General features: G+C 40.7%; 1 protein-coding gene across 2 annotated transcripts in view; it reads right to left on the minus strand.

Annotated features, from left to right (window-relative positions):
- Positions 1–780: 780 nt before the first annotated feature.
- kaznb (kazrin, periplakin interacting protein b) overlaps positions 781–22,549 on the minus strand; it is a 165,578-nt gene continuing 143,809 nt past the window's right edge. For both annotated transcript variants that reach the window (XM_062986213.1, XM_062986214.1), the window contains 5 exons: positions 14,291–14,427; positions 13,184–13,354; positions 10,473–10,653; positions 4,875–5,008; positions 781–1,927 (listed from right to left, as the gene is read on the minus strand). In XM_062986213.1, the coding sequence (XP_062842283.1) occupies positions 1,754–1,927; positions 4,875–5,008; positions 10,473–10,653; positions 13,184–13,354; positions 14,291–14,427 (797 nt within the window). In that variant the 3' untranslated portion in view covers positions 781–1,753. The remainder of the gene's footprint in view (positions 1,928–4,874; positions 5,009–10,472; positions 10,654–13,183; positions 13,355–14,290; positions 14,428–22,549) is intronic.

Raw genomic sequence — 22,549 nt, forward strand, 5'->3', positions numbered from 1 at the left:
TGCAAGATCGGGCCGTCCCTCCAAACTACATGACCAAACAATGAGGATATTGATCAAGGATGCTACCAAGAAGACAATGGTAACTTTGAAGGTATAAGAAGTCTATATGGCTGAGATCGATGACAACCTTACAAGCTACACAAAGCTGGCTAGTGTGGCAGCTTGGCAAGAAAGAAGCTGCTCCTAAAAAGGACCATTCTGAAAGATTTGGAAGATTGTACGACCATGTGGCAAAAGGTTTTATGGTCAGATGACACCAAGATTGAACTGGTAGGACTGAACCCCAAGCGGCATGTTAGGAGAAAACCCAACACAGCACACCACTGAAAATACACCATACTTAATCATAAAGCATGGTGGTGGCAACATAATGGTTATGTGGAAGTCTCTCTTAGGCAGAAACTGGGAAATTGTTCAGGATTAAAAGGAAAATTGATGCCTCCAAGTACATCCAAATTCTTGAGAAAAGCATGAGACCCTCTGCTAGACAGCTGGGCAGGAGGTTTACCTTACAGCACATTAATGACCTTAAACTCATCTCCAAAAAAAACCAAAACAACAAATCAGTGGCTTATGGATAGAAAGGTAAAAGTCTCTCAGTGGCCAAGTCTAGGCCCTCATGTAAATCCAAACAATCCTGCAATGAGAAATAGGAAAAAATTCCCCAACCTAGGTGCAATGCTGTTAAGGATAAATCCAAAAAGAATGCTGGTGTAAATTTAAGCAAAAGGTGGATCTGCAAAATACTGAATCAGAAAAATAATAATTTGTCCAACTCTGTTCTTCTTGTTTAATTAGCCTTTTAATAAATAGTTTCCCTTTTTTCTCATTACTTGAATGTTGTAAGGCAAAACGTGTAAACAAAGCTAGAGAGATATTATGTTATTATATAGAGAGTGTTATGAATTCAGGCTGTAAGACGTCTATTTAAAAGGGGTATGAAGATTTCTATAGGCACGGTATAAATTAGTTTTTAATTAATTGTATTTTTTATGCAAATTGCATAGAATTCATATCACCCATGCTCTGTTCCCAACCTTGTGGTACTGCACTAGATTAAATGATCTAGTTAGTACATGACTTTTACATGTTTTCTATTTTTACACATTATGTTAATAGTATGTGTTTTTGGACATTTAGTTTGCTGCTCACATAAACACTAAAATAAACAAATTATTAAAATATGTAAATAAAAATATGACAATTACATTATTATTGGTGTGTATGTAAATACACTATATCACATTTGTAGGTCTAACAAACCTGCATATGATAGCTATATGTAAACTGTAAGGTTCTATACAGTCAGAAATCTTAGCATATGGTTTTTAAGTAATGATAACTCCCCACATCTAAATAATCGTAATCAAATAAATAGAACATTTAAAAAACTTTTCCAATTAGAGTGCAGCAAAATTGTCTGCATGGAATATGGAGCTAGGAAATAAAAAAGTAACCCAAGCATGAAGAAGAGACATTTGGGCCAAACAAAATTTAAGGTGCACAAGAATTCCTATTTACATATGCACATCAGTATTTCAAGTGTCCAGTTAATAAAAAAAACCCCAGACAGATTCTCACAAATTAATGGGTTATACAGCATAAACAGAATAAACCTATTCACACACAAATGAGTATATATACACATTATCTTGTTGTCTGTACATTTCAAGGAGGCAGCAGGTTTTTCTCTTTTCTATGTGCTCAGGATTTGTCCAGTACGCATCCACAGGCCCACACTCACACAGGTTTATCACCAGTCAGCATCCTCCTCTATATAATAATCAGGTGTGGAAGTACCATCAAACAGACCAGAGTCCATAGACTTGCGTTGGGATTTGCCCCGGGCAAATACTCGCGAGAGCGAGCCCAGACTCATCTTCTCTTTCTTTTTCTTACGCTTCTGGTCCTCGAGGTCCTCCATGGACTGTGTCAACAAAAACAAAACAAGAAGGAAGGGAGAAAGTGGGTGAAAAAAAACACACATGGCTAGGTTAGTAAAATTCAGCATGCAGTTCAGCAGATAATAATGAATGTCTCAACACAAACAGGGTTCCAGGATTTCAGCCTTATCTCTGCTTACTCTCTTGCTTAACCTCTGCTTATTCTTGTCGTATGCATTTTTCCCCTCAATTTTCCTCCCAATCTAGTCATATCCAATTACCCAATTGCATTACGCTTCCTCTCTACTGTTGTTGACCCCCACTCTGACTGAGGAGAGCCGTGACTTACACACGCCCCTTCCGACACATGTGCAATAACCGACTGCATCTTTCATACTTAACTTCATGTTCATATTTGGATCCTGTCCACATTATCCCTTGTCTCTGTGCAGAGGTCACAATTGCATCAGTTATGTGGAATTCCCTCTTGCACCCTTCTCCGAAACATCCCAATTGTTGTTCGTGTAGTCACCCAGCCTGCCAGGTGGCAGAGCGGAGATTCGAACCACCTGAGAGCCTTCAACGCTCTTAATACAATGTTGAATTTATTAATTCCTCAGTACATATACAGTGTATCACAAAAGTGAGTACACCTGTCACATTTCTGCAAATATTTCATTATATCTTTTCATGGGACAACACTATAGACATGAAACTTGGATATAACTTAGAGTAGTCAGTGTACAACTTGTATAGCAGTGTAGATTTACTGTCTTCTGAAAAGAACTCAACACACAGCCATTAATGTCTAAATAGCTGGCAACATAAGTGAGTACACCCCACAGTGAACATGTCCAAATTGTGCCCAAAGTGTCAATATTTTGTGTGACCACCATTATTATCCAGCACTGCCTTAACCCTCCTGGGCATGGAATTCACCAGAGCTGCACAGGTTGCTACTGGAATCCTCTTCCACTCCTCCATGATGACATCATGGAGCTGGTGGATGTTAGACACCTTGAACTCCTCCACCTTCCACTTGAGGATGCGCCGGTGCTCAATTGGGTTTAGTCCATCACCTTTACCTTCAGCTTCCTCAGCAAGGCCGTTGTCATCTTGGAGGTTGTGTTTGGGGTCGTTATCCTGTTGGAAAACTGCCATGAGGCCCAGTTTTCGAAGGGAGGGGATCATGCTCTGTTTCAGAATGTCACAGTACATGTTGGAATTCATGTTTCCCTCAATGAACTGCAGCTCCCCAGTGCCAGCAACACTCATGCAGCCCAAGACCATGATGCTACCACCACCATGCTTGACTGTAGGCAAGATACAGTTGTCTTGGTACTTCTCACCAGGGCGCCGCCACACATGCTGGACACCATCTGAGCCAAACAAGTTTATCTTGGTCTTGTCAGACCACAGGGCATTCCAGTAATCCATGTTCTTGGACTGCTTGTCTTCAGCAAACTGTTTGCAGGCTTTCTTGTGCGTCAGCTTCCTTCTGGGATGACGACCATGCAGACCGAGTTGATGCAGTGTGCGGCGTATGGTCTGAGCACTGACAGGCTGACCTCCCACGTCTTCAACCTCTGCAGCAATGCTGGCAGCACTCATGTGTCTATTTTTTAAAGCCAACCTCTGGATATGACGCCGAACACGTAGACTCAACTTCTTTGGTCGACCCTGGCGAAGCCTGTTCCGAGTGGAACCTGTCCTGGAAAACCGCTGTATGACCTTGGCCACCATGCTGTAGCTCAGTTTCAGGGTGTTAGCAATCTTCTTATAGCCCAGGCCATCTTTGTGGAGAGCAACAATTCTATTTCTCACATCCTCAGAGAGTTCTTTGCCATGAGGTGCCATGTTGAATATCCAGTGGCCAGTATGAGAGAATTGTACCCAAAACACCAAATTTAACAGCCCTGCTCCCCATTTACACCTGGGACCTTGACACATGACACCAGGGAGGGACAACGACACATTTGGGCACAATTTGGACATGTTCACTGTGGGGTGTACTCACTTATGTTGCCAGCTATTTAGACATTAATGGCTGTGTGTTGAGTTATTTTCAGAAGACAGTAAATCTACACTGCTATACAAGCTGTACACTGACTACTCTAAGTTATATCCAAGTTTCATGTCTATAGTGTTGTCCCATGAAAAGATATAATGAAATATTTGCAGAAATGTGAGGGGTGTACTCACTTTTGTGATACACTGTATATATATATATATATGTTAAGGAATTAATAAATTCAACATTGTATTAAGAGCGTTAATATATATTCATTTGACAACATACTGAATATTCTTTATTTGTACAGAATATGTCTTATAGTCAGCTGATCAACACCCAGGTTTTTAGAAACGCTTTTGAAGCCCTTTCCCATTTCATGCATCTGTAACCTGTCACCAGGGTGTATAAATGCCTTGCACCCAGTATTTATGAGTGGCACTCACAAAGACACTGAGCAGGATAAAGCAGTTAGTCAAAAAAAGAATGAATACATATCAACAATTATTTCTCTGAAAAATCCATACAGTTACCATACAGTGTCAGGAACACACAGAGTTGTATCACTTATTGAAAGTCATGCTACGCTCTATGTAAATCCCCCACCACTTGTGTCAGTCGAGAAACTCCATTCAACCTTCCCTCCCACACATGGCCAGGTCTATAGCAATGCTGCGATTCAAACTCAAGAGCTCCAACATTTTCAGTAGTGAGCCTGCGTAATAGATCATGGTGCCACCTGCCCAAAAAGATCTGTTTTTAAAAGATCTTAGACCTGTATGCCCTACTTAATTACGTTTTGAATTATTTTAATAAACTCTTTCTTTATGTGCCTACACTATTATGTGCTATTCAAGTTCTAAGGCTGAATCTTGAAGTCCTGCTGCTGAGCTGAGCTGTGAATGAAAAAGAGACAGAGAAGATAAAGAGAGAAGTTGGGAGGGCTGATTACTTGGTCGAGGGTGCCAGGCAGCTCTTACATTGCAGAGGGAGTGAGTCCGGTGACGGGGCGAGTTTATGTCGCTGGGAGTTGACGAACGATCACCGTCTGCTGCTGATGTGTCTGAGAGGATGGAAGGCTGGCGGGAGTGACATGGGCTGATCCGCAATGCAGCTTGAAAAAAAAAAAATGTAGATTAATTCATTAAATTTGTTTGATACCTGACACTAAGTCTTTTTGTAAGACATGGGTCCCAGTACATCTAGCTTAAAGCTTACAGCGCATTCCACCATAATAATACCATACCAACAGTTAAACATGGTGGTGGAAGTGTTATGCTCTGGGGCTGCTTTGCTTCCCCAGGACCTTGATGACTTGTCATAACTGATGGAACCATAAACTCTGCTTTCTCTTGAAAAATTCTAAAGGAGAATGTACATCCATCAGTTTGTGACCTAAAGCTCAAGTACAGTTGGCTTATGGAGCACGACAACAATTCGAGGAACACAAGCAAGTCCACCTCTGAAATGCTGTGGCAAAACCTAAAAAGGGCAGTTTATGCTCAAAAACACTTTCATAAATCCAAGTTAAAACAATTCTGCTAAGAAGAGTGGGCCTCCATTCCTCCACAATTTATTTATTTTTAGGATTTTAACGTCATGGTTTACACACTTTGGTTACATTCATGACAAAAACAATAGTTACTCATTACACAAGATTCATCAGTTCACAAGTTTTAATCTTAAACACAGTCATGGACAATTTTGTATCTCCAATTCACCTCACTTGCATGTCTAGGGACGGTGGTAGCCTAGTAGGTAGAGCTGTGGGCCAGCTCTGCCATGCAGCCACTGTTGGGCCCTTGAGCAAGGCTTAACCCTCTCTGCTCCAGTGGCGCCGTACAATGGCTGACCCTGCGCTCTGACCCCAGCTTCCAAACAAGCTGGGATACGCTAAGAAAGAATTTCATTGTACTGTATGTCTGTATATGTATATATGACAAATAAAGGCATTCTATCTATTCTATCTTTGGACTGTGGGAGGAAACGGGAGCTCCCAGAGGTAACCCACGCAGACACGGGACCAGGACCTTTTTGCTGTGAGGTGACAGTGCTACCCACTGAGCCACCATGTCACCCCCATTCCTCCACAATGATGAAAGAAATTACTTTTTCACATTGGGTGTTACAGGTTTCAAATGAATCTTATATTTAATAAATTGAATAATCATTTAAAAGCTGCATTGCTAGCAACGCTGCAGAAAACTTGCTAAAGTTGCAAAACTTGTGTTTGCTTTATTTAAAATGAGCAAAAACAGAAGAAATCAAGTAAGGGACAAATGCTTTTGACATCAGCTTATAGCAAATTAGCACATTTGTAAAATGTCAGATCGTTTCAGGTTCTGTTTTCATTGAAGCACATGCTCAGATGACTTTGAGCAGGTGAATTTAATCTCAATAGAAGCTCATTTCAAATCAAATCAAATCAAACCAAATCAAATCAAGGTTTATTTGTCACATACATAGTCATACACAGTACAACTGGCAGTGAAATGCTTTAGTGACTGCTCCGCCACAGTAATTACAAAAACTACAAAATAATTAAAAAATATATTATACCGAAAATATAGAATGTTTTTAAAAGTAAGAACTTAGAAACATTAGAAAAATTAACAATATAATTAAAAAGAGCAATTTAAAGTAAAGTGAACATTAGAAGAATTAACAATGTAATTACAAAGGGCAATTTAAAGTGAACAAGTGTGTAAAGTGACAGTAGTGCAGAACATAATGCTACATAATGCTATACAGATGTGATAAATAATAAATACACAAATACTAATCTATACATATACATACATATACATATAAAACAGTATACATGCATATACTTATATACACATACATATGTCCACATACAGGGGTTGGACAAAATAACTGAAACACCTGGTTTTAGACCACAATAATTTATTAGTATGGTGTAGGGCCTCCTTTTGCGGCCAATACAGCAAAAATTCGTCTTGGAAATTACATATACAAGTCCTGCACAGTGGTCAGAGGGATTTTAAGCCATTCTTCTTGCAGGATAGTGGCCAGGTCACTACGTGATGCTGGTGGAGGAAAACGTTTCCTGACTCGCTTCTCCAAAACACCCCAAAGTGGCTCAATAAAATTTAGATCTGGTGACTGTGCAGGCCATGGGAGATGTTCAACTTCACTTTCATGTTCATCAAACCAATCTTTCACCAGTCTTGCTGTGTGTATTGGTGCATTGTCATCCTGATACACGGCACCGCCATTGGATGCACATGGTCCTCCAGAATGGTTCGGTAGTCCTTGGCAGTGACGCGCCCATCTAGCACAAGTATTGGGCCAAGGGAATGCCATGATATGGCAGCCCAAACCATCACTGATCCACCCCCATGCTTCACTCTGGGCATGCAACAGTCTGGGTGGTACGCTTCTTTGGGGCTTCTCCACACCGTAACTCTCCCGGATGTGGGGAAAACAGTAAAGGTGGACTCATCAGAGAACAATACATGTTTCACATTGTCCACAGCCCAAGATTTGCGCTCCTTGCACCATTAAAACCGACGTTTGGCATCGGCACGAGTGACCAAAGGTTTGGCTATAGCAGCCGGGCCGTGTATATTGACCCTGTGGAGCTCCCGACGTACAGTTCTGGTGGAAACAGGAGAGTTGAGGTGCACATTTAATTCTGCCGTGATTTGGGCAGCCGTGGTTTTATGTTTTTTGGATACAATCCGGGTTAGCACCCGAACATCCCTTTCAGACAGCTTCCTCTTGCGTCCACAGTTAATCCTGTTGGATGTGGTTTGTCCTTCTTGGTGGTATGCTGACATTACCCTGGATACCGTGGCTCTTGATACATCCCAAAGACTTGCTGTCTCGGTCACAGATGCGCCAGCAAGACGTGCACCAACAATTTGTCCTCTTTTGAACTCTGGTATGTCACCCATAATGTTGTGTGCATTGCAATATTTTGAGCAAAACTGTGCTCTTACCCTGCTAATTGAACCTTCACACTCTGCTCTTACTGGTGCAATGTGCAATTAATCAAGATTGGCCACCAGACTGGTCCAATTTAGCCATGAAACCTCCCACACTAAAATGACAGGTGTTTCAGTTATTTTGTCCAACCCCTGTATATACACATACAAATACATATAAATTAGATTGTGCACGTTGTGTAAATTTTGTCCTAAATGCTATTTTCGTTGAGGACTCGAATAGCTTGTGGGAAAAAGCTTCTTCTCATCCTCTCCGTTTTGGCTTTTAGAGCACGAAAACGCTTCCCAGAACATAACAAAGAAAACAGTCCATTACTGCGATGACTGGGGTCCTTTACTATCCTCCTGGCCCTTGTCCAGCACCGTTTCCTGTATATGGACTGCAGGTCAGGAAGCTCAGTCCGGATTATGCGCTCAGCTGAACGCACCACCCTCTGTAGAGCCTGCCTATCCTGCTTGGTGCTGTTTCCGAACCAGGTTGTGATGTTTCCCGTTATGATGGATTCAATGGTGCAGGTGTAGAAGTTACGAAGCACCTTGGATGGTAGTTTGAAGTCCCTTAAGCGTCTGAGGTGATAAAGACGCTGACGGGCCTTCTTTGCCAGCGCAGTGGTGTGGCAAGACCATGACAGGTCCTCAGAGATGTGAACTCCAAGGTACTTGAAACTGTCTACTCTTTCCACTGCGGTGCCACTGATCATAACGGGGTGATAGTTCCTCTCCTGCTTTATGCTGCAGTCCACTATCAGCTCCTTTGTCTTGCTGACGTTAAGGATAGATAGATAGATAGATAGATAGATAGATAGATAGATAGATAGATAGATAGATACTTTATTGATCCCGAAGGAAATTAGAGATTGTTGTCCTGGCACCAGTCCTTCAGGTGTTTAATCTCCTCTAGGTAGGCCCTCTCATCGTTGTTAGAGATCAGGCCCACCACAACAGTGTCGTCAGCAAACTTGACAATGGTGGTAGAGCTGGAAGTGGCCACACAGTCATATGTGTACAGTGAGTACAGCAGGGGGCTCAGGACACAGCCCTGGGGGGCGCCAGTGCTAAGGGTGAGTGTGGGTGAGATGTGTTTTCCTACCCGCACAGCTTGTGTTCTGTCCGTCAAAAAGTTAGAGATCCAGTGACACAAGGATGGATGAAGTCCCAGGTTCTCCAACTTGATGGTTAGTGTAGAGGGGATAATCGTGTTAAATGCTGAGCTGTAGTCAACAAACAGCATTTTAACATAATTACCCCTCCCAGCGTCCAGGTGTGATAGTGTAGTGTGAAGGAGGTAGGTGATGGCATCGTCTATGGAACGGTTGTTGCGGTATGCAAACTGTAAAGGGTCCACAGAGTCCGGAAGTGATGAGGTGATGAAGTCTCTGATGATCCTCTCGAAGCACTTCATCACGACTGATGTCAGGGCCACTGGGCGAAAGTCATTAAGGCAGGCTGGCTGGTTCTTCTTCGGGACTGGAACGATGACGGACTGTTTGAAGCACGCTGGTACGATGCACTGGGTCAGGGACAGGTTAAAGATCACCGTGACCACCGGTGCTAGCTGGTCCGCGCAGGCTCATTTAATTTAATAAATAAGCTCATGCACAGAGAGTCACGCACTGGTCTCTATGTTCCTCCACTTCTGTACAGGCACCTCGGGTTACTAACCAGGGTCCTTAAATAGAGTCGAAGACCCCACCCACTTCCTTTTCAGTCAGGCCTTTTCTCAGCCAGCAGACTAGTGGCTACATCTGTCTGCCAATTGTGCCTGCTAGGGGACGCCCAGCCGACAGGTAGCAGAGCTGAGATTCAAACTCAGAGAGTTCAGAATTCCAGTGCTAATAGGCCATACAAAAATAAAGAATTTTTAAATTAATGAAGATTTTTCAAATATTGACTAAAACTGTCACGCTGATTATATGGTTTGTAATAAAAAAGACATGTAGTAAAATAAGTATGTAGTTTAAATAACACACAAAGTGGGATACACTGCCAAGCCAACAATACTGCTCCTGCTAGATTTGACGGGAACCTGGTGTGTTTGCACCAAAAATGTCAAGAACTCACTACGGACTGAACTGAATAATGAAGAACAATTATTTTTTTGCTAGCTATAACATTTATTTCGGCTTGCTCAACAGGGGTTTTTGGTCTGTTGGTCCTGGAGTCTGTAAAGTTGCTTTAAGACAATGTCCATTGTAAAAAGTGCTATACAAATAAAATTGACTTGAGTTACAGATTAAATGGTAGGAAGCCAGTGCATTCTGTTCAGTAAAAAGATTGACAGATATTTATGTTTAGACTTAAATTTGACTGCTAGATAATTGACTTTCTATAATATGATTTACCTGCTTTACCTGAAGCCTTTTGTTAAACTAATTAAAAAAAGAATGCAGTCAAAAATAAAGTAATTCCTGCTGACTGCTAGGCAACAGAGCAAGCACACTGCAAATCTGGAACTTTGCCATATTAATCTATTCCTAAAAACCTGTCTATAGAAAATATTCACGTATTTCTCCAGTGCCAATAACCTAAGCATAACTTAAAAAAGCTTATTATACAGAATACAAAAAGGTGTGTGTGGTGTTTGCTGATATGGTATGTGTGTTGTACCTTGTCTATCTGAAGGGTGAGAGTGGTACAGGGTCTGCTGGCTCTGTCTAATGGCTGCAGTGAGAGGAAGCTCAGCCTGCATCACCCACTCCTGACTCCCATTAACCACTGGCTCTGAGGGCATTGCGACAGAGTGCCTCTTTGGAACATCCTTGGTGAGGGTGGCCAGAGACAGCTTCGCCTAGATAAGCATGCATGCACGCACGCACGCACACACACACACACACACACACACACACACAACATGCATCAGAATTTGTTTTTGCTTTTAATATAACAAAAAAACATCAAACGTGTAATTAGACAATTGTACTTTGTAATATTTTCCAAAAAGTTTTATATCTGAAACTTTACTATTGTGACATATCAGAAAAGTTGCCTTACATTTATTCATAGGGAAAAATGAGAGCTCATTACTGTGTGACAGTGTGGTACACCAGCTATACGGCCGAGAACAGGAGGCACTTGGACCGTATAGTTAGGACTGCACAGAGGATTGTGGGTGCCAAGCTCCCAAAACTGGACACAGTTTATGCTAGCCGCCTACATAAGAGGGCTAAGAACATTACCAAAGACTCAACCCACCCAGATCACACACTGTTTGTCCCCCTCCCATCGGGAAAAAGATACAGGACAATTAAGACTCGAACAAACAGATTGAGGAACAGCTTTTTTCCAAGAGCTGTAGCCTCTATTACACCTCCTCCTTGGAAAGCAAATTGCCCCAGAGGCGGCATGGCATCCCTTTTCTGGAGCAAACTCCGAATATGAATTGCTGGAGTTTTTCAGGCTTTAATAAAGCTTTATTTTTGCTCAAATAAGACCTCAGCTGCTCAACAGTCTGTGGTCCTTGTCTGATTCTCCTATTTATAATGCACCACACACTTTCAACAGGAGACAGATCTGGACCGTTGGCAAGTATAGCACACATACTCTGTGCCAATAAAACTTGTCATTGTCTTGCTAAAATGATCATGGACTTTCCAAAAAAGGCATCACTTTGATGAAAGCATATGTCTTTCCAAACATCTGGTTCCTCCTGGCCTTGCTCAAGATGGACCTGAATCTTTTCACAATATTATGTATAGTAGACTTAAATTATTACACCATACATATGTGTTTTGATTAGTTCAGAGTTGGGGAAAGCTTTGACCACAACCATATTGAGCACCTTAAGAATTGCCTTCTTGTTTGATATCAATCTCTTACCCAACATATGCTCTTTTGACAGAATGAGCACACATTTCCATAGACACACAAGAAAACCTTGTGAAAACAAAGAAGTGGGGGCTCTTAGGGCAACAAACTTCAAATGAATGCATGTTGTTTTGTAATTAGATGTCCAACGAATGGTCTAGTGTTTACTTACTGTTAGCCATATAGAGACCATGGTGTTTAATAGGCACCATAATAAGAGCTAAAATGGTCAGAATTGCATATAATTTTAAAATTGGTGATAAGGTAAATGTGTCACAACACCTTTGAAATCAATTGGAATGTTGATTCCAGGCCAGGCCTTCCTGTCCAACATTAGTGCCTGATGATGCTCTTTGTACTGAGTGGGCACAAATGCCCACAGACACTCTAAAGCCTTGTAAGAAACCTTCACAGAAGAGTGGTGATTGTTATAGCTGCATAAGGGTAACTACATATCAATGACTATGATTTCGAAAACGATGCTTAACAAGCTCATTTTACTAAAGGAAAAAAATACCCCAGCAACAGGAAAGCAGGAGTCTAATAAGCTTGGTCTTGCAATCTTGGTGGAGCCACCTGCCTAACCGGGTGCATAACTAACATTTGACTGTGTTTAAGAAAGAGAAGGCCAGATATGGGTATAAACTGGGGTATATAAAGAAATAGAAGTGTGTTTCTAGAAGCACTTATAAAAGTGCTAAGACTAACTTCAAGAAGAGTGTGGGTGTGTGTGTGTTAAGGTGTGAATGTGTTTGTGTGTCTGCCCTGCGGAGGACTAGCACCCTGTCCTTGGTGTTTCTGTGTGCCTTGCGCCCACTGAGAGCTGGGATAAAAGGCAAGTACGAAATCTTGGCTTCAAAATTAAAGTTAAAGTTTGACTCAAGTTTGTTGCTAAGTATATAAACAAAGAGAAAGCAGGAGCAGGGGTTTCTTGCACAGCAGACTCTAAGCCCATGGTGATGTAAAGCTAGTTTGACTGTGGGAAGTGTTACATGTTCCAGCAAATTTTAATCAAATGCATTCCTGTTTCTTTTGGTGCATTTAGAAATACACATGACAATCTGGACAAATGTTTTGTCTGCATAAAATAATTATTTAGGATTTTTTTTTCTTCATTTTTCCCTTTTTGGCCAAGGCGAGCCAAATATTCAAATTAAGTTTAGGTGTTGAGCCACCCCTGTTGCTAGGAGGTATATAAATTCAATTATACAAATAAATTATATGTCTTGGACTTTGTGGCAACAGTTTGATGATGGCCTTTTCTTGTACCAGCATGACTGTGCCCGTGTGTACCCCAAAGCCCCAGTTGCCTGACCTAGCCTTTTTTTAAACATTGTAATTACTTAAAAAAGATCTCAGATTCACATTTATGGAAAAAGAAGTATCTCAAATGTATGAGAGGCACTTGAACAGCTTCAGGTCACTCTGACTGCAGGATAAGAAAAACAAGTATGAGGAAAATGATTACTGTGAGCATACAGTTAAGTGAGAGTGTGATGTAAGAGATTGCACACCATTGTTAGCTCGGCCTCCAGCTCTTTGATTCTGTTCTCCTTCATGTCGATCTGAGAGCGCAAGAGGCTGGCGTGTTCTGTGGCTTCTTTGGTCTGTCTGCGCAGGTCCCACTTCTCTCTTTCTAGCATGTCCTTCTCCTTTGCAAGGGCCTTCACTGCATCCTCGCTATCCTAAACAAACAAATTGAATCATTGCAATAATACTGTGTTTTGTAGTATGTGCAGAAAAAATTAAAACCAAGTAGAGTTAAATAAACATGTATAATAAATAAAATAAATGTTCATTTTGGCGTTTAGGTGGTGCAGCGGTCTATTATGCTAACCCATGATGACCTATCGGCCGGCCAGGCATCTATATTGACATGATTGAGGGGAAGCCTTGCCAGGCCCTAGCACTAATACGCATTCTCCCAAAGGCTAGGTTCACATTACAACATGCACCTTCTGTATTTGTGAGCCCAGCCCAGGATTCAAACCCAATTGTGTAATTATATTGACTACTTTATGACGTTACTACTTCCATTTGAATAAGGATAACTCACCATAGTTTCTACAAGAACACTCTGAAGTGATTCAAGAATATGTTGCTAAAATATTTCAGTCTGAAAAAGCTTTCACAACTGTCTTAGGCTTTAGAATTTCACCAAACCACAGAGAACTATTATCTCCAGATGGATAAAACTCAAAGTAGTAGTCGATCTATTATTATTATTCTGTTGAAATTTCTCCAAAAGCTCCTTGACAAATCCCAGAAAAACATCTCAAGAAATGTAGACATTTCTAGCCTCAGCAAAGTGTTTGGTAACTCAGTATAAAAAACAAAACTATGATTAATTAATAGAAAACCTCCTCGTACCCAAATAAATATCTGTGCTCGTCTGATATTCTCAAAAGATCACCAGGAAAATTTCCAAACCTTTAGTTATGAACAGACCAGTCGTTTTCATAACTTTCTTAACAACAAGGTTTTTTCATCAAACACAGCAGTTCCAAAACTGTACCCTATCTATTATAACAATAGTTTAAATACTGTACATATAATCAACTGCAATGTATTTCTTCTGCTTAATGCTGTAAAGTAGAAGTTAAATTTAACAGCTTTCTGACCTTTCTGTGCTGATCGTAGTTTCTGATAAAGTCTCTGAGTTGCTCCTCTCGACTCTCCAGTGTAGTGTACAGCTGCTGCATCTGGTTCACCAGGTCAGCTTTCTCTGCCTTTAATCTCTTACGGTCGCATTTCATAGCTACACACACACACACACACACACACACACACACACACACACACACACACACACACACACACACGTAGTTTTTTAATAAAAAATTTTCATCCTCTAAACACAACCACTTACTTTTGGGAATAACCGACTGTGGAGTTAAATACACGCCTAAAATGACACATGAAGTATTCCTCAGTTTTGAACTTTGTGCAGTATACTAATCATCCGCCAGAGTGCACTATGGATCAAAATATTGCAAACAACATGGGTGAGAAATAAAATTTATATTTGTTTCCTGACATGAAACATTTAAGGGTATCTCAGTTGAACTTTTATTATTAATTATTTTACGAGGTATATGTAGTGTATCTTTAACATTTACAGGACATAATACATGACTCACACCTTCTATGTAACAGCACATGCATTAAATGATTGATACACTGATCAGCCATAACAGTCAAACCTAACATCGAGTAGGTGTCCCTCATGCTGTATAAACAAACCTGTTGAGGATTGAAATGACATTTATAGGTGTCCTGTGGTATCTGGCACCAAGATAAGAACAGTATTTTCTTTTAAATTGAACAGTGAAAAAATGTATATACAAAATATATACACTATATACGTCAGGATATACTATATAACTGTCATTACAATTTACTGAATATTTTTGTACAAAATATTAATTTGTGGAATAACACCTACAACCATACAAAGACATCTGTAGGATGTCTCATCGACTACAGATAAATATTGTTAATCTACCTCTGAAATCTTTTAGGAAAGAAATAAGGATTTTCCCTAATTGTTATGTCTGCGTTATCCCACAGGAGTGTTCTATGCAGTAAAATATTTTGGGTCAAAACAACTTCAAAGCAAAAGAGTTTGTTCATAAAATGTAGAGAGAGAGAGAGAGAGAGAGAGAGAGAGAGAGCGAGAGAGAGAGAGAGAGAGAGAGAGAGAGAGTGAGAGAGAGAGATATTGGGAGTTTATTTGGGAGATAACAGCATTTCAATATTAATGATAAACCATAACTTTGATGACGATAAAATATGAAATAAAAAAATACAAGATACAATTGATCTTAGTCCAGCCTAAGATAAAATCTATCTGATAAATTTTAATGCTGTCTATCTAAAAGATGCAAAGGTCCTTTGTTGTTGACTGGAATATTATCTATTAGAGTATCATTGTAATTGTTTGTTTGTTTGTTTATTACAAAGAAAAGCCCACTTTTAAAGGAAGGTCATGCTAATTATGATTATGAGTAAAATAAACTGTCATGTTTGTTTTAAGAATAGAGACAAACAACTTAAAATAGCTGGGAATGAGTTGTGGTTTATCCAACATTCAATAATCAAATTTCTTTCCATAAATAACTTCATATAAACCATGGAAGAACATCTTTTTTTTCTTTTCTAGCATTTTTCAATAGAGGCCAAATTTTTTATTCTTGCTGCTCTGTCCTCTGGTGACAAGATGTCTGATAAATTTAGCTTATTGACTTGTAGAATTGGGAACCCCTGGCAACCATCCATATGGCATTGCGCAGGAGACGTAATGCAAACAGAAAAACAGATGGATCTATAGGAACCATCGTTTCTTCCTGAGCCACGATAAATGATGTCAACCGCATCCTTTAAATTATTATGGATTTCAGGAGCAAATTTTTCAACGTCAACATTTCTGATGTCCTCATTGTACTCTTCTTTCAGCCCATTCAACTTCAAAGCACAATTCCAGCTGTAACGTATAAATTTACCTACTGCTGCTCTTAGTACATTGTTTTCCTTCTTGAATGCCCTAATGTCTTCATCCATGTAAATCCGTGTTTCTTTATGTTGGCTAACCTACACAGTCAGCTGGTTCAATACTGAAAAAGTTAACTTTTTAATATGTTCTGAAGTAGTTTTGGTTGTCAATTTGATAACAGAAATGTTCCTGAATGTCTTGTTGTGTTTATCAGAAAGTTCCGAATTGCAGTTAGATATCTGTCTGCATGTCACTGCCATCACAAACCGCTTGGATTTTTCTGAAATGGTTTCAGAGGAGTGTTGGGGAGTGGAACAGCCAGAACATCAGATTCTAAGATTAGATTTGACACAAACCAATTTGTATTGCTCAGTGGCCCACTTCCCCACGGCAAATCCATCGAAAATGACTGCATTTCTTGGTTAGTTGTAATTGGCCACAACCTGTGTTTTCCTCCTCCTACCCACATACACCCAACTGTCAATAAATTGCAGTTTTTGATCCATAAGTAAAAATAGCTTTGTTGACTGTTTTATGACACTGCCCGTAGATTTCCTAAGAAAAACCTTAAACATGTCTACACAACTAAAACACCATCTTGGTCCTCTAATTGACCTGATTTAGAGCCAGGGTGTCGTGAGTGGAAAAACAGCAAATCCTTTAAGTCCTGTTAGTTGCGAGGTGGGGCCTCTAAAGATCTGACTTGTTTGTCCAGCACATCCCACAGATGCTCAGCTGGATTAAGATCTGGGGAACTTGGAAACCAAGACAACACCATGAACTCTTGTCATGTTAATAGTATATCCCACCCCTGATGGGTGCCGTGGTAATGTAAAGTCAATGCCATTTACTTTACCTGACAGTGAGTTTAATGTTGTGGCTGATTGCTGCATAAAAAAGAGAAGAAATTGAAAGCTACATTTTGACATCATCCCTGAGGTTTAAAAGTACTAAACAAAGCAACTCTAACAGGCATATAATATCTTTAGCTGATACAGAGCTAGAATACAATTCAGAGGACGAATAAGACATGTTATTGATCTGCTGAAACAGGCTTATAAAAGGTCATAGCAGGACAGATTTGCTTTTATTCAACAGTGAGCATGGGCTGTTTTGCAAAGTGTCAGATTTTTACCCAAAGCACAAATTCCAGAAAAACACATTGATTACCGACAAGCCTTTGGAATCATTTTCTATGGACTGATAAGTTGCAACTTTTTGAAAGACATGGGTCTTTTTACAGATGCTACAAAGCAAGCACAGCATTTCATAATAAGAACATTATACCAACAGTCTAACATGGAAGTAGTGCAGAAACTCTGGGTGACCTGCCATAACTGACAGAACCATGAGCTTTGCTCTCTAATAAAACATTTAGAAGAAGAATGACTTAAAGTTCACAATAATCCACTTCATGCTTAAAAAGCCCATTAATGTGGCTAAACAAAAACAATTCTGCAAAGCAAACAACATTCTTTCACAGCTTATATGATTTCCAGTTAGTGGAAGTTTAATGCAATTCTTGCTATCAAAGATGGCACAACCAGTTACAGTGGACCCTTGGGTTACAAACGGTTTACCATACGAACATTTCAGGCTACGAACGATCTTTTTCAACTTAACATACAAACAAATTTCGGATTACGAACCGAAATTCGCGAAACACGTGACCTTCTATAATTTAAGATTTAAGGTAAAAAATACTTGTATGTATAACAAAAAAGACAATTTAAGACATTAGAAAGGTTAGGTAAGGGGGTGGTTTGGGAGGTCTGGTACGGATTAATTCTGTTTACATTATTTCTTATGGGAAAAATAGGTTTAACTAACGAACAGCCCTTCAGAACCAATTAAATTCGTAAGTCAAGGGTCTACTGTATTAGATTAATAGAGCAATAATTTTTCTTTAATCGGAAGGTCGCTGGTTCAAGCCCCACCACTGCCAGGTTGCTGCTGTTGGGCCCTTGAGCAAGGTCCTTAACCCTCAATTGCTCAGACTGTATACTGCAACTGTAATGTAAGTCGCTTTAGATAAAGGTGTCTGCTAAATGCAGAAAAAAGTAAATATAGGTGTTTTGCCAAACCAAATATTAGCAAAATAATCATTAAAAAAAAAAAACATGTTTTGAGATTTATTATTTTCCAAATTTTCTTAATACCATTAAATATTACAAATTATGTTTAATATTTTGTATTAACACATGAAATCATCTAGTTAAAATAACATGCAAAAACAGAGGCAAACCGAAGGGGGCCCGACCCCGAATAGGATAAAGAATAGGACAATGAATAAATGGATTAGTTAATAATTATATCTGCTTACAATGCAGTACTCCAGTAAACTTTGACTGGTGGGGCTTGAAATATAGGAATAATCTAATTATTGAGGTTACATGGACTACAGTAATCTGACAATAATAACATTTTTGGATTTTATGTGGTAGATGCTTATGTTGAATTCTACTAATGCCTGAACTTCCAATACCAGGAAACTTAAGGTCTACACTTTCATCTTTCAGGAGCATCTATGTTATGTAGTGAATCTATTGTTTTAATTCCATAATTTTCATATAATGGTGGAGACAATATATACTGTATATACAGTGTATCACAAAAGTGAGTACACCCCTCACATTTCTGCAAATATTTCATTATATCTTTTCATGGGACAACACTATAGACATGAAACTTGGATATAACTTAGAGTAGTCAGTGTACAACTTGTATAGCAGTGTAGATTTACTGTCTTCTGAAAAGAACTCAACACACAGCCATTAATGTCTAAATAGCTGGCAACATAAGTGAGTACACCCCACAGTGAACATGTCCAAATTGTGCCCAAATGTGTCATTGTCCCTCCCTGGTGTCATGTGTCAAGGTCCCAGGTGTAAATGGGGAGCAGGGCTGTAAAATTTGGTGTTTTGGGTACAATTCTCTCATACTGGCCACTGGATATTCAACATGGCACCTCATGGCAAAGAACTCTCTGAGGATGTGAGAAATAGAATTGTTGCTCTCCACAAAGATGGCCTGGGCTATAAGAAGATTGCTAACACCCTGAAACTGAGCTACAGCATGGTGGCCAAGGTCATACAGCGGTTTTCTAGGACAGGTTCCACTCGGAACAGGCTTCGCCAGGGTCGACCAAAGAAGTTGAGTCCACGTGTTCGGCGTCATATCCAGAGGTTGGCTTTAAAAAATAGACACATGAGTGCTGCCAGCATTGCTGCAGAGGTTGAAGACGTGGGAGGTCAGCCTGTCAGTGCTCAGACCATACGCCGCACACTGCATCAACTCGGTCTGCATGGTCCTCATCCCAGAAGGAAGCTGACGCACAAGAAAGCCAGCAAACAGTTTGCTGAAGACAAGCAGTCCAAGAACATGGATTACTGGAATGCCCTGTGGTCTGACGAGACCAAGATAAACTTGTTTGGCTCAGATGGTGTCCAGCATGTGTGGCGGTGCCCTGGTGAGAAGTACCAAGACAACTGTATCTTGCCTACAGTCAAGCATGGTGGTGGTAGCATCATGGTCTTGGGCTGCATGAGTGTTGCTGGCACTGGGGAGCTGCAGTTCATTGAGGGAAACATGAATTCCAACATGTACTGTGACATTCTGAAACAGAGCATGATCCCCTCCCTTCGAAAACTGGGCCTCATGGCAGTTTTCCAACAGGATAACGACCCCAAACACAACCTCCAAGATATATATATATATACAGTGTATCACAAAAGTGAGTACACCCCTCACATTTCTGCAAATATTTTATTATATCTTTTCATGGGACAACACTATAGAAATAAAACTTGGATATAACTTAGAGTAGTCAGTGTACAACTTGTATAGCAGTGTAGATTTACTGTCTTCTGAAAATAACTCAACACACAGCCATTAATGTCTAAATGGCTGGCAACATAAGTGAGTACACCCCACAGTGAACATGTCCAAATTGTGCCCAAAGTGTCAATATTTTGTGTGACCACCATTATTATCCAGCACTGCCTTAACCCTCCTGGGCATGGAATTCACCAGAGCTGCACAGGTTGCTACTGGAATCCTCTTCCACTCCTCCATGATGACATCACGGAGCTGGTGGATGTTAGACACCTTGAACTCCTCCACCTTCCACTTGAGGATGCGCCACAGGTGCTCAATTGGGTTTAGTCCATCACCTTTACCTTCAGCTTCCTCAGCAAGGCAGTTGTCATCTTGGAGGTTGTGTTTGGGGTCGTTATCCTGTTGGAAAACTGCCATGAGGCCCAGTTTTCGAAGGGAGGGGATCATGCTCTGTTTCAGAATGTCACAGTACATGTTGGAATTCATGTTTCCCTCAATGAACTGCAGCTCCCCAGTGCCAGCAACACTCATGCAGCCCAAGACCATGATGCTACCACCACCATGCTTGACTGTAGGCAAGATACAGTTGTCTTGGTACTTCTCACCAGGGCGCCGCCACACATGCTGGACACCATCTGAGCCAAACAAGTTTATCTTGGTCTCGTCAGACCACAGGGCATTCCAGTAATCCATGTTCTTGGACTGCTTGTCTTCAGCAAACTGTTTGCGGGCTTTCTTGTGCGTCAGCTTCCTTCTGGGATGACGACCATGCAGACCGAGTTGATGCAGTGTGCGGCGTATGGTCTGAGCACTGACAGGCTGACCTCCCACGTCTTCAACCTCTGCAGCAATGCTGGCAGCACTCATGTGTCTATTTTTTAAAGCCAACCTCTGGATATGACGCCGAACACGTGGACTCAACTTCTTTGGTCGACCCTGGCGAAGCCTGTTCCGAGTGGAACCTGTCCTAGAAAACCGCTGTATGACCTTGGCCACCATGCTGTAGCTCAGTTTCAGGGTGTTAGCAATCTTCTTATAGCCCAGGCCATCTTTGTGGAGAGCAACAATTCTATTTCTCACATCCTCAGAGAGTTCTTTGCCATGAGGTGCCATGTTGAATATCCAGTGGCCAGTATGAGAGAATTGTACCCAAAACACCAAATTTAACAGCCCTGCTCCCCATTTACACCTGGGACCTTGACACATGACACCAGGGAGGGACAACGACACATTTGGGCACAATTTGGACATGTTCACTGTGGGGTGTACTCACTTATGTTGCCAGCTATTTAGACATTAATGGCTGTGTGTTGAGTTATTTTCAGAAGACAGTAAATCTACACTGCTATACAAGTTGTACACTGACTACTCTAAGTTATATCCAAGTTTCATGTCTATAGTGTTGTCCCATAAAAGGTATAATGAAATATTTGCAGAAATGTGAGGGGTGTACTCACTTTTGTGATACACTGTATATATATATATATATATATATATATATATATAAATAAATAAAGAGGCCGCGGTCTTTGACACTGTGTAAGGACCCTGGTTAGTAGATCAAGCCGCATGTACAGAAGTGGAGGAATGTGGAGATTTTGTGTTACTCTCCGTGCGCGAAAATAGCTCTACACGCGAACCCACCAAAGTATAGGCATAAGAGAATAGGTCGCTGGACTGTGATGGAGGAAATGTGTTTCAGGCAGATATACCCTCCTCCAACGTGATCGAGGTCTTCAGCAGCGGAAGACTAATTGGCTACGCTAAGATGGTAGAGAAAAAAGCGTAAATAAAATAGCCAAATATGCTTTACGATCAGGGCCGGCGCTAAAGGGGGGGCTGAGGGGGGCATTGCCCCCCCAAATTGTGTCTTTGCCCCCCCAAGCAAAGCAGTCCAGAACCGGGGCTAGGGGGGGGCTGAGGGGGGCATTGCCCCCCCAAATTGTGTCTTTGCCCCCCCAAGCAAAGCAGTCCAGAACCGGGGCTGTTTACGATCAATGTGCTAAAACACTGAAATGCTAAAACACATCTGGCCTGATTTCTACAAATTGTAAACTGGCTATTGTCTGGTTTACGTTATAAAAGTATGTGCTGTATTTTACATGACCACTTAAATCAGATAACCTAAAATTCCATTCATGATTAGATGGCACGTGTGCATGCCAATGACAGTATCATAGTTAAAACATTTAAACTTTAGTCTAAAGAACCCTAAGCTAAGCATGCTAATACTAGAGATAAGATGATTGATTCCTACAGTTACTTTCACATCTCTACTTTGAATCCTCTTTCCAAAAACGCTTCACAAGTAGAAGTAGATAATGCTGTTTGATGAGATAAGCATATAGCTTTCACACATACAACAAAGCTGCTGCTAATTCTCTTGTCAGGAGCTCAGCTAGAGGTGTCACCTGAGAGATTAGTATCACACTTATCTCTGAAACCTGTTACTCCCCTCTAGGGAATCTGGATTACTATCAACATGCAATCCTAGCAATTGCTGTTTTGCTAACAGTTTTCAAACTAACAACCATTCTGTATAATTAGTGCT

This window comes from Trichomycterus rosablanca, chromosome 24 (assembly GCF_030014385.1).
Source record: "Trichomycterus rosablanca isolate fTriRos1 chromosome 24, fTriRos1.hap1, whole genome shotgun sequence".
NCBI lineage: Eukaryota > Metazoa > Chordata > Actinopteri > Siluriformes > Trichomycteridae > Trichomycterus > Trichomycterus rosablanca.